The sequence below is a fragment of the Zea mays genome, chromosome 1, assembly GCF_902167145.1.
Source record: "Zea mays cultivar B73 chromosome 1, Zm-B73-REFERENCE-NAM-5.0, whole genome shotgun sequence".
Classification (NCBI taxonomy): Eukaryota; Viridiplantae; Streptophyta; class Magnoliopsida; order Poales; family Poaceae; genus Zea; species Zea mays.
Genome location: NC_050096.1, coordinates 194,421,069 through 194,433,554, shown reverse-complemented (window position 1 = coordinate 194,433,554; position 12,486 = coordinate 194,421,069). Strand labels below are relative to the sequence as shown.

Genomic DNA, 12,486 nt, shown 5'->3' with positions numbered 1-12,486 from the left:
ACCAAGGGCCATACAGTCTAAACTCTTCACCTTCGGGTTTCTTAGGGCGCACTCCGCTATAATTCATCAGACTGTCCGGTGTGCCACCAGATTGTCCGGTGCACCAAGCGGAGCAACGGCTATCAGCGTAACGGTCGTCTGCAAAAGCGTGAACAGTGCGCGCAGAAGTCAGAGCAGGCATCAGAGGCACACCGGACAGTGAACAGTACCTACCCGGTGCAGCACCGGACTGTCCGGTGCGACATAAAGACAAAGCTCCAACGGTCGAAACCGCCAGAACCCTAACGGTTGGATGACGTGGCTGGCGCACCGGACACTGTCCGGTGCACCCATCGACAGACAGCCTCCCCAACGGCTATGTGGTGGTTGAGGGATATAAATACCCCCCAACCACCACCACTCCAAGCATCCAAGTTTTTCAGACATCTCATTCAATACAAGAGCTAGTGCAATCAATACAAGACATAATTCAATAGAATCAAAGCCTCTCCAAGTCCCAAATCCACTCCAAACACCTAGTGACTAGAGAGAGTGTTTTTGCTCGTGTTCTTTTGAGCTCTTGTTCTTGGATCACTTTCTTCTTCCTCATTCTTGATCTTCAAGTGACTTGTAATCAAAGCAAGAGACACCAAGTGTGTGGTGGTCCTTGTGGGGTCTAAGTGACCCGTTTGATTAAGGATAAAGCTCACTCGGTCTAGGTGACCGTTTGAGAGAGGGAAAGGGTTGAAAGAGACCCGGTCTTTGTGACCACTTCAACGGGGAGTAGGTTTTCAAGAACCGAACCTCAGTAAAACAAATCACCGTGTCATCCGCTTTATTTCTTGGTTGATTTGTTTTCCCCCTCTCTGACGGACTAGGATTTATTTCTAACGCTAACCTCGGCTTGTAGTTTGTCTTTTAAGTTATAAATTTCAGATTCTGCCTATTCACCCCCCTCTAGGCGACTTTTAATTGGTATCAAAGGATGGTACTTCATTCGAGTCTAACCACTCAAAGTGATGTTGGGAGATCACGCCAGGAGGGAGATCGTGACCGGCGACAAGCCTGCAAGCCTGGGGAGAACTCACTCAAGAGAGTCCGGCCACAAGCATAAGGAGGAATCCTCTTCCTCCATCAAGTCCCATCGGAGAGGCGACAAGAAGAAGATGAAGAAAGTGGTCTACTACGAGCCGACTCTTCGTCGCCCTCCACCTCCGGCTCCGACTCGTCGTCCGCTACTTCTAAGCGCCATGAGCGCAAGAAGTATAGTAAGATGCCCTCCGCTACCCTCGCATTTCTAAGCGCACTCCATTACTTTCGGTTCCATTAGGCAAGCCACCATGTTTTGATGGCGAAGACTATTCTATGTGGAGTGATAAAATGAGGCACCATCTAACTTCACTCCACAAAAGTATTTGGGATATTGTTGAGTATGGAGTGCAGATACCGAAGGAAGGGGACAAGGACTACGACTCGGACGAGGCCAACCAAATTCAGCACTTTAACTCCCAAGCCACAACTATACTCCTCGCCTCCTTGTGTCGAGAGGAGTATAATAAGGTGCAAGGGTTAAAGACGGCCAAAGAAATTTGGGACGTCCTCAAGACGGCGCATGAAGGGGACAAGGTGACCAAGATCACCAAGCGGGAAACGATTGAGGGGGAGCTCGGTCGGTTCGTCCTCAACCAAGGAGAGGAGCCACAAGCCATGTACAACCAGCTCAAGACCTTGGTAAACCAAGTGCGCAACCTCGGGAGAACCAAGTGGGATGACCATGAAATGGTCAAGGTTATTCTTAGATCACTTGTTTTTCGTAATCCCACTCAAGTTCAATTAATTCGTGGTGATCCTCGATATAAGTTAATGTCTCCCGAGGAAGTTATAGGAAAGTTTGTGAGCTTTGAATTGATGATCAAAGGCTCCAAACAAATCATCAACTTAGAGCAAGGCGGCACCTCCACACTCGAGGTGCAACCCGTCGCATTCAAGGCGACGGAGGAAGAAAAGAAGAAATCTACACCAAGTAGGATTCCAATCGACGCCTCCAAGCTTGAGAACGAGGAAATGGCGCTTATCATCAAAAGCTTTTGCCAAATCCTCAAGCAAAGGAAGGGGAAGGATTACAAACCCCGTTCCAAAAGGGTGTGCTACAAATGTGGTAAGACTGGTCATTTCATTGCTAAATGTCCATTATCTAGTGATAGTGACAGGGGCGATGACAAGAAGGGAAAGAGGAAGGAAAAGAAGAGATACTACAAGAAGAAGGGCGACGATGCCCACGTGTGTCGGGAATGGGACTCCGATGAGAGCTCCACCGACTCCTCCTCCGATGAGGACGCCGCCAACATCGTCGTCAATAAAGGCTTCCTCTTCCCCAACGTCGACCACAAATGCTTCATGGTGAAGGATGACAAGAAAAAGAAGGTACAAGCTAGAACCACCCCCAAGTATACTACATCTAGTGATGAGGGTAGTTCTAGTGATGATGAACAAAACTTGCTTGGTATTTTTGCCAACCTTAACATGCAACAAAAGGAAAAATTGAATGAATTAATAGGTGCTATTCATGAGAAGGATGAACTCTTGGATAGCCAAGAGGAATTCCTTATTAAGGAAAATAAAAAGCATGTTAAGGTGAAGAATACTTATGCTCAGGAAATAGAGAAAAATGAAAATTTGACTAAGGAGCTTAGCATTTGCCATGACACCATTTCCAACCTTAGAGCTGAGAACGTTAATTTGATTGCTAAGGTTGAAAAATCAAATGTTTGTCATGATTCAATTGTCAATCTTAAAAATGATAATGCTAGTTTAATTGCTAAGATTGATAAATTAAATGAATCAATTGCTAGCCTTAAAACTGAGAATGAAAAGTTAATTTCTAAGGCTAAAGATTTAAATGTTTGCAATTATTCGATTTCCAATCTTAGAAATGAGAATGTTATTTTACATGCTAAGATTGATGAACTAAATACTTGCAAACCCTCTACGCCTAGTGTTGATCATGTTATTATTTGTGCTAGATGTAGAGATGTTAATGTAGATGCTATCCATGATCATCTTGCTTTAATTAAACAACAAAATGATCACATAGCTACATTAACTGCTAAAATTAATGAGCATGAGATAGAAAATGAAAAAAATTAAATTTGCTAGAAGCATGCTCTATAATGGGAGACACCCTGGCATTAAGGATGGCATTGGTTTCCAACATGGAAGCAATGTCAAAATTAATGCCCCTAAAAGATGGTCTAATTTTGTTAAGGGCAAGGCTCCCATGGCTCAGGATAACGTGGGTTACATTTTGTATCCTGCTGGTTATCCTGAGCATAAGATTAGGAGAATTCATGCTAGGAAACCTCATAATGTTTCACACCATGTTTTTATGTATAAGAATGAGGCTTATAGTTCTAGGCAATCAACCCATGATAAATTGCCTAAAAAGAAATCTCCTACTGCATCAAATGATCATAACATTTCATTTAAGACTTTTGATGCTTCTTATGTGATGACTAACAAAACAGGCAAAATAGTTGCCAAATATGTTGGGACCAAACACAAGGGCTCAAAGACTTGTGTTTGGGTGCCCAAGGTGCTTGTTTCTAACGTCAAAGGACCCAAGACTGTTTGGGTACCTAAGAACAAGGCCTAAATTGTTTTGCAGGTTTACGCATCCAGGGGCTCAAGTTGGATAATTGATAGCGGATGCACAAACCACATGATAGGGGAGAAAAGATGTTCTCCTCCTACGAGAAAAACGAAGATCCCCAAAGAGCGATCACATTCGGGGATGGAAATCAAGATTTGGTCAAAGGACATGGTAAAATTGCTATATCACCTGACCATTCTATTTCCAATATTTTTCTTGTAGACTCTTTAGATTACAATTTGCTTTCTGTTTCTCAATTATGCAATATGGGCTACAACTGTCTTTTTACAGATATAGGTGTTATTGTATTTAGAAGAAGTGATGATTCAGTAGCATTTAAGGGAGTATTAGAGGGTCAGCTATACTTAGTTGACTTCAATAGAGCTGAACTCGATACTTGCTTAATTGCTAAGACTAATATGGGGTGGCTCTGGCATCGCCGACTAGCCCATGTTAGGATGAAGAATCTTCACAAGCTTCTAAAGGGAGAACACATTTTGGGACTAACAAATGTTCATTTTGAGAAAGACAGGGTTTGTAACGCATGTCGAGTAGGAAAGCAAGTTGGCACTAATCATCCACACAAGAACATCATGACAACGGACAGGCCGCTCGAGCTACTCCACATGAATCTATTCGGCCCGATCGCTTACATAAGCATCGGCGGGAGTAAGTACTGTCTAGTAATTGTGGATGATTATTCTCGCTTCACTTGGGTGTTCTTTTTGCAGGAAAAATCACAAACCCAAGAGACCTTAAAGGGATTCTTGAGACGGCTCAAATGAGTTCGGATTGAGAATCAAAAAGATTAGAAGCGATAATGGGACAGAGTTCAAGAATTCACAAATTGAAGGCTTCCTTGAGGAGGAGGGCATCAAGCATGAGTTCTCTTCTCCCTACACACCACAACAAAATTGTGTAGTGGAGAGGAAGAATAGAACTCTACTTGACATGGTGAGGACCATGCTTGATGAGTACAAGACACTGGACCGGTTTTGGGCTGAGGCGATTAACACCGCCTGCTACTCCATCAACTGGCTCTACCTTCACCGAATCCTCAAGAAGACATCCTATGAACTCCTCACCGGTAAAAGGCCTAATGTTTCATATTTTAGAGTCTTAGGTAGCAAATGTTTTATTCTTGTTAAAAGAGGTAGAAAAACCAAATTTGCTCCTAAGGTTGTAGAAGGCTTTTTACTAGGATATGATTCAAACACAAGGGCATATAGAGTCTTTAACAAGTCCACTGGACTAGTTGAAGTTTCTTGTGACATTGCGTTTGATGAGACTAATGGCTCCCAAGTGGAGCAAGTTGATCTTGATGAGCTTGATGATGAAGAGGCTTCGTGCGTCGCGCTAAGGAACATGTCCATTGGGGATGCGTGTCCTAAAGAATCCGAGGAGCCAACTCAAGCACAAGATCAACCGTCATCTTCCATGCAAGCATCTCCACCAACCCAAGACGAGGATCAAGCTCAAGGTGATGATGAAGAAGATCAAGAAGATGAGCCACCTCAAGAAGAGGCCAATGATCAAGGGGGAGATGAAGACAATCAAGACAAGGAAGATGGACAAGAAGTACAGGGTTAAAGGCCGCCACACCCAAGAGTCCACCAGGCGATTCAAAGAGATCACCCCGTGAATTCCATCCTCGGTGATATTCATAAGGGGGTAACTACTCAATCTCGAGTCGCTCATTTTTGTGAACATTACTCTTTTGTCTCCTCTATTGAGCCATATAGGGTGGAGGATGCACTAAGAGATTCGGATTGGGTGTTGGCAATGCAAGAGGAGCTCAACAACTTCACAAGGAATGAGGTATGGAATTTAGTTCCACGTCCTAATCAAAATGTTGTAGGTACCAAATGGGTATTCCGCAACAAGCAAGACGAGCATGGTGTGGTGATAAGAAACAAAACCCGACTTATGGCCAAGGGTTATTCACAAGTCGAAGGTTTGGATTTTGATGAAACTTATGCACCCGTAGCTAGGCTTGAGTCAATTCGTATATTACTTGCCTATGCTATTTACCATGGCTTCAAGCTTTATCAAATGGACGTGAAGAGTGCCTTCCTCAATGGACCTATCAAGGAAGAGGTCTATGTTGAGCAACCTCCCGGCTTTGAAGATAGTGAGTACCCTAACCATGTTTATAAACTCTCAAAGGCGCTTTATGGGCTCAAGCAAGCCCCAAGAGCATGGTATGAATGCCTGCGAGACTTCCTTATCAGTAATGGCTTCAAAGTCGGCAAAGCCGATCCTACACTCTTTACTAAAACAATTGCAAATGATTTGTTTGTATGCCAAATTTATGTTGATGATATCATATTTGGGTCTACTAACAAATCTACTTGTGAAGAGTTTAGTAGGATCATGGTACAGAAATTCGAGATGTCTATGATGGGGTAGTTGAGATATTTCTTAGGATTCCAAATCAAGCAACTCCAAGAGGGCACCTTCATCAGCCAAACGAAGTATATTCAAGACATTCTTAAGAAGTTTGGAATGAAGGATGCCAAGCCCATCAAGACACCCATGGGAACAAATGGGCATCTCGACCTCGACACGGGAGGTAAATCCGTAGATCAAAAGGTATATCGGTCGATGATAGGATCTTTACTCTATTTATGTGCATCTCGATCGAATATTATGCTTTCCGTATGCATGTGTGCAAGGTTCCAAGCCGATCCTAAGGAAGTTCACCTTAGGGCCGTGAAGCGAATCATGAGATTTAGTTTACACTCCTAAGTTTGGGCTTTGGTACCCAAGGGATCCACATTTGATTTGATAGGATATTCCGATGCTGATTGGGCAGGGTGTAAAATTGATAGGAAGAGCACATTAGGGACTTGTCAGTTTCTAGGGAGATCCCTGGTGTCTTGGGCTTCAAAGAAACAAAACTTAGTAGCCCTATCAACTGCCGAAGTTGAGTACATTGTCGCATGCCATTGTTGTGCGCAATTACTTTGGATGAGGCAAACCCTCAGGGACTATGGCTACAAATTGAGCAAAGTCCCTCTCCTATGTGACAATGAGAGTGCTATCCGCATGACGGAGAATCACGTTGAACACAGCCGCACTAAGCACATAGACATTCGGTATCACTTTTTGAGGGATCACCAACAAAGGGGGATATCGAGATAGCCTATATTAACACCAAAGATCAATTAGCCGATATCTTCACTAAGCCTTTAGATGAGAAAACTTTTAGCAAACTTAGGAATGAGCTAAATATTCTTGATTCTCGAAATTTTGATTGAAACATTGCACATATTGCTCATTTATATACCTTTGATCTTATCTCTTTCATTTGCTATGACTAATGTGTTTCCAAGTGTATTTTTATGCTAAGTCGTAGATTGGAAGGGAAATGGAGTACTCGACGAAGACAAGGCTTCCACTCCACTCTATCGGTATCATTTACCCTTCGTCGTTACTCACTCTCCAATTTGGTATAATCTTTCACTCATATGTTGTTTACCAAAGGGGGAGAAAATATAGAAAGGGCTCACAAAGTCTCCGTTTTTGGCGATTAATGCCAAAGGGGGAGAGAGTATTAGCCCAAAGCAAAAGGACCGCACCACCACCACAAATTTCAAAATTTTCAAGAAGTTTTCAAATTGATATCTAAATGTATTTGATCCTTTTTCAATTGGTACTTATTGATATTTTCAAAAATTGGTAAAACCCTCTTGAACACTAAGAGAAGAATTTTATTCAGGGGGAGTTTTGTTGTAGTCAAAGGAAAAGCATTTAAAACAGGGGGAGAAAATTTCAATTCTTGAAAATGCTTCTCAAAATCTTATTCATATACCTTTGACTATTTGCAAAAAGACTTTGAAAAGAATTTCTAAAAGATTTTGCAAAAACAAAACCGTGGTGCAAGCGAGGTCCAAAATGTTAAATAAAAGAAAGCATCCAAGCATATCTAGTGAAGTTATAAATTGGTTTAATTCTAAGTAAGCTATGCACTTACATTATGCAAACTAGTTCAATTCTGCACTTATATATTTGCTTTGGTTTGTGTTGGCATCAATCACCAAAAAGGGGGAGATTGAAAGGGAAATAGGGTCAAACCTTTTCCTATAAATAATTTTGGTGGTTGAATGCCCAACACAAATATTAGACTAACTAGTTTGCTCTAGATTATATATTCTACAGGTGCATAAAGGTACAACATAAACCAATAAAAAGATCAAGTTAGGGTTCAAAAGAAAAGAGCAAAAGAAACCGAAGAGAACCCTGGTCTAGCGCACCGGACAGTGTCCGGTGCACCAGGGACCGTACAGTCTAAACTCTTCACCTTCGAGTTTCTCAGGGCGCACTCCGCTATAATTCACCGGACTGTCCGGTGTGCCACCAGACTGTCCGGTGCACCAAGCGGAGCAACGGCTATCAGCGCAACGGTCGTCTGCAAAAGCGTGAACAGTGCACGCAGAAGTCAGAGCAGGCGTAAGAGGCACATCGGACTGTGAACAGTACCTGTCTGGTGCAGCACCGGACTGTCCGGTGCAACATAAAGACAAAGCTCCAACGGTCGAAACCGCCAGAACCCTAACGGTTAGGTGACGTGGCTGGCGCACCGGACATTGTCCGGTGTGCCCATCAACAGACAGCCTCCCCAACGGCTATGTGGTCGTTGAGGGCTATAAATACCCCCAACCACCACCACTCCAAGCATCCAAGTTTTTCAGACATCTCATTCAATGCAAGAGCTAGTGCAATCAATACAAGACACAATTCAATAGAATCAAAGCCTCTCCAAGTCCCAAATCCACTCCAAACACCTAGTGACTAGAGAGAGTGTTTTTGCTCGTGTTCTTTTGAGCTCTTATTCTTGAATCGCTTTCTTCTTCCTCATTCTTGTTCTTCAAGTGACTTGTAATCAAAGCAAGAGACACCAAGTCTGTGGTGGTCCTTGTGGGGTCTAAGTGACCCGTTTGATTAAGGAGAAAGCTCACTCGGTCTAAGTGACCATTTGAGAGAGGGAAAGGGTTGAAAGAGACCCGGTCTTTGTGACCACCTCAACGGAGAGTAGGTTTTCAAGAAACGAACCTCAGTAAAATAAATCACCGTGTCATCCGCTTTATTTCTTGGTTGATTTGTTTTCCCCCTCTCTCACGGACTCATATTTTTTTCTAACGCTAACCTCGGCTTGTAGTTTGTCTTTTAAGTTATAAATTTCAGATTCCGCCTATTCACCCCCACTCTAGGTGACTTTCAACAATCATAACCATTGAGATCAATGGGTTGTCATATCCCGCCATGATAAGAATGGCCATATGTGTGCGCCGCTCTGGTGTCTTAAGTCCCGGACCGAACGACACACTTCAGTGAATACCAAACAACATGATATAATATCTATAAAATGATATTAAAAGACGCAACAGTTTCTAGGCTATACCGATATGTGAGGTGTCACAAGGTCTAGGCCCACCAGAAGGGCAGTCCGGTAGTGGATCTAGGGGCCCTTATCAGCACCTAGGGGAAGGCATACCCTCGAGGCCATGACCGTTGTCAGGACTTGCATAAGGATCCTCTTGAGAAGATCTACAGACCATAAAAAGAATACCAAATTGGACCTAGCGATCCCATATGCCTCGGGAACACTCCAAGGCCCCTCACATCTAGGGACGTCTAAAAGGCAACCCTTAGGACCACTCACATCGTGGAGGGCTCCTCACGACCCAAGGAATCTAACAGGTAGACCTCTGTGGCCCCCTCTGGCCTTGAGATCTGAGACGGAAAAAATTTCGCGCCCATGCCCTAGGGCATATGACAAACACAACCATCAAGGGCCCTCGCCTCCGAGGGCACCTAGTATATAATCATCGGGCCCTCACCCCCGGAACACAATTCTAAACTCTAATTCAGTGACATCCAAACAATAGAATTGAAATTACATCTCATTTCAATGACATGCCTGATTTGGTATTCAACTCAATTCAATTCCATCCACTCCAATATTGGCATCTAAATGGAGCATTAGGGACATTTGATACCTTAGTGTCATTGCCATGACATCATCGTATCCTTCCTAAAGGCGTAGATTTAGAGATACTGCATTGCTCTTATTTATGTTGAGGACAAGTCTGCCATCGCTAGTCTCTAAGCAGATGAAGGGGTCGAAGGTTGTTGCAAAGAAAGGACGAATCAAGTTTGAAGAAGGGCCGGGGTAGGCGAAGTTTTAAAACTTATTAGGCGTTATTTGGTTGAAAAGGCTGCTTAAAGTTATGGGGTGTGAATTATAGGCTGTGTGAAAGCTAAAAGGCATCGCAGATAAAAACAGATGTAAAGGTGATTCGAGAAAATTAGCTAAAAAGCAAATTTCAGATGTGACTTTGAATTGAACTCAGCACCTTTCGTTTGCTTTTGAAGTGATCCGCTGGAAGTTTGGGCCCGTTGCGTTTGCCCAGGGCCCAGGACCACGTTGACCGTGCAATGGATGCGGGAGAACGAGTGCCAGCAGCAGGTGGATTCGCGTGGGGCCATGGCGTCAGAGAGCGTTAGGCTTACTTCCACTCCACTCGCTGTCGCTGGGTTTATTATCCACGAAAGGAGAAGGAGCGGTGGAGAAGAGGAGAAGGTACCGCAGCCGCACAGGCACAGCTCCTGCGGCATGGCGCAGTGGAGCAGCGTGGCCGCGAGCCTGGACCGGTGGATTGGGCTTGGGCTTGGGCCATGCCGCTGCGGCTCACCGCCGGCACCGTCCCGGGCGGCGATGCCACGGCGCGGGCGTGCGAGGAGGAACGGCGGCAAGGTCGTCGGATGCGCGTCCGTCCCGCGGGAGCAGGCCGAGCTGCCGCCGCTTGCCGTCGACGGCACCGAGGTCAGTCATCGGTCTCAGCACCGTATTACGTACCTCAGAAAGCAAGGCCGGGCGCGGCAAAGCTGATGCTGCCGCATGCGTCTCTTGCCTTGCCGTGAATCGATTTGTCCCAAGGAAGAAGGCGTAGGCGGGTGCGGAGCGTGCGGCGGCGCGGGGTGGGTGCTCTGCGACTTCTGCCAGGGCAAGAAGAACAACGTCAAGTCGGAGACCGGCAGCCGGGTGTACCGCCGCTGCCCCACCTGCAAGGCTGTCAGTAACAAAGACTATTTCTTCGCCTCCACTCCATCTCTTCTTCTGAATTCTGATGGTGTTACATGTGTACATGCATGCATGCAGGCGGGCTTCATCCTGTGCCCAAGATGCAGGGTGTACAAGTGCGTCACCTTCCCAGAGAGCACTGAATCGTGAGCGTGTCATGGTGGTCGCACGTGTTTGTTCCAAATCCATGTATGAGTCTGCAGAAGAGATCTGTGTGAATTACTACTATTATCTTCTGAAGATATTTAAAGGAGAATTATTATATTCTGACCGTGTTTACAGTAGAACACCTGTCTGTGCACGTATACAGTTTTAATTTCACACGCAGAGATGCTCGCTCTTCCTTCAGACATGCTTGGTGCCTGTTTGTTTCGGCTTCTAGCAGCTTCTGGCCACCAAAAGCTGCTGCGGACTGACAAACGCTCAGCTTTTCAGTCAGCTTCTATACAATTCATTAGGGCAAAAACCATCCAAAATCAACATAAACACGTAATCGGTTGAGTCGTTGTAATAGTAGGAATCCGTCACTTTCTAGATCCTGAGCCCTATAAACAACTTTATCTTCCTCCACACGTAATCGTAATGATACTCAGATTCTCCCCACAGCCAGATTTTCAGAAAAGCTCGTCAGATTTCCGTCAACGCGTTTCGATCGCCTGACAGAAAAAGAAAATGGACGATGCTTGAATGGGCCTACTCAGCTACACTGGTACGGCATCGGGACTGGATCCCTTTTGTGGTGCTTCGAGATGGGCTTCGAGATGGGCCGGCCTGTTCTAGTTCGCGTCGTCGTCCGGCTCGGTGTGTGTGTGTAATTTTTACCGCGCGCAGAACATCAGCTACGGCGATGGGTAAGTGGGTAACGAGCAGTACTGCAGTACCGACCGAGGTACGGGAAGTACCTAAAAAACACAGTATGTACTGAAGAAAGCGGGAACATAAACGGATGGCGTTGCATCTGGACACGTCGGGCACCACCACGTACAAGAGTTTAAAGAGATAATCTATAATTCTTTCTCTTGTAGCTAATAGATTGATGGAGATAAAAAGGTGAGGACGAATATAAACTCAAGTATCAACGGAGTGCTACGACTCTTTCTTTTCTCACTTCAGTTCCGGCGAGAGTTCAATTCTAATGATCTATTTTGGAAGAAGCCATAGTAGGTTCTGGTTCTCACGGTATGGAGCCTTGAGAGTGGTGTTTGGTTCGCCAACATGTAACGCAAATTGATTTAATGGATACCAATATTTTTGTTTGGTTGAGCTCTTTCTAGTACGTAGTTGCTGGGTATCGTAATTATGGGTACCTAGATCACGCCTCTAATCACGCTTAATCTAGGGCAACCGTCAGACACTTTTCCCAAGGTCAAGGGAGTATGAACCACGATTCGTTCAAGACCCCATTCGGCAGTCGCTCAAAGCTCCGCCTCGCCCAAGCCTCTCCTCGGACGTTCTCGTCCTGCCCGAGGTCCCCGCTCTATGAAACCACCGTTTCCGTCTCGCCTGAGCCCGTCTCAAAAGTTTGTTACAACCCCGTAGGGGACAGCCCCACGCTTTGTCGTACGTGCGTCTCATCTGAAGTTGGCAGACGACACTGAGGAACATTAGTCGTTATTCCTGGACACATGTCATCTTAGTTGGTGAAAGTGGACAGGACCACGGTCCCGTCACTTCTGTTCGCCATTGATGTTGCGTAGGGTACAACCGCTGTCATGTCACTCTTGTTCATCATTGAATGCGCATACTTACCCACGCAACATCATTGGCGACA

At 45.0% G+C, this 12,486-nt stretch overlaps 1 protein-coding gene across 2 annotated transcripts; it reads left to right on the top strand.

The window, feature by feature from the left end:
- Positions 1–10,128: 10,128 nt before the first annotated feature.
- Positions 10,129–11,065, top strand: LOC100275637 (uncharacterized). 2 transcript variants are annotated; one of them, XM_035965457.1, is made up of 3 exons: positions 10,129–10,457; positions 10,576–10,706; positions 10,794–11,065. In XM_035965457.1, the coding sequence occupies exons 1-3, from the start codon at positions 10,310–10,312 to the stop codon at positions 10,863–10,865; spliced, it is 351 nt and encodes a 116-aa protein (XP_035821350.1). In that variant the 5' UTR covers positions 10,129–10,309; the 3' UTR covers positions 10,866–11,065. The 2 variants fall into 2 exon arrangements, with proteins under 2 accessions (XP_035821350.1, NP_001361009.1); NM_001374080.1 differs by having other exon boundaries at positions 10,202–10,457; positions 10,572–10,706; positions 10,794–10,999.
- The last annotated feature ends 1,421 nt before the right edge of the window (positions 11,066–12,486 follow it).

Coding starts and splice junctions, on each gene's coding strand:
- LOC100275637 (NM_001374080.1), top strand. CDS start 10,248: ATGGCGCAGTGGAGCAGCGTGGCCGCGAGCCTGGACCGGTGGATTGGG. Junction 10,458..10,571: donor TTGCCGTCGACGGCACCGAG/GTCAGTCATCGG, acceptor ATTTGTCCCAAG/GAAGAAGGCGTAGGCGGGTG. Junction 10,707..10,793: donor GCTGCCCCACCTGCAAGGCT/GTCAGTAACAAA, acceptor GCATGCATGCAG/GCGGGCTTCATCCTGTGCCC.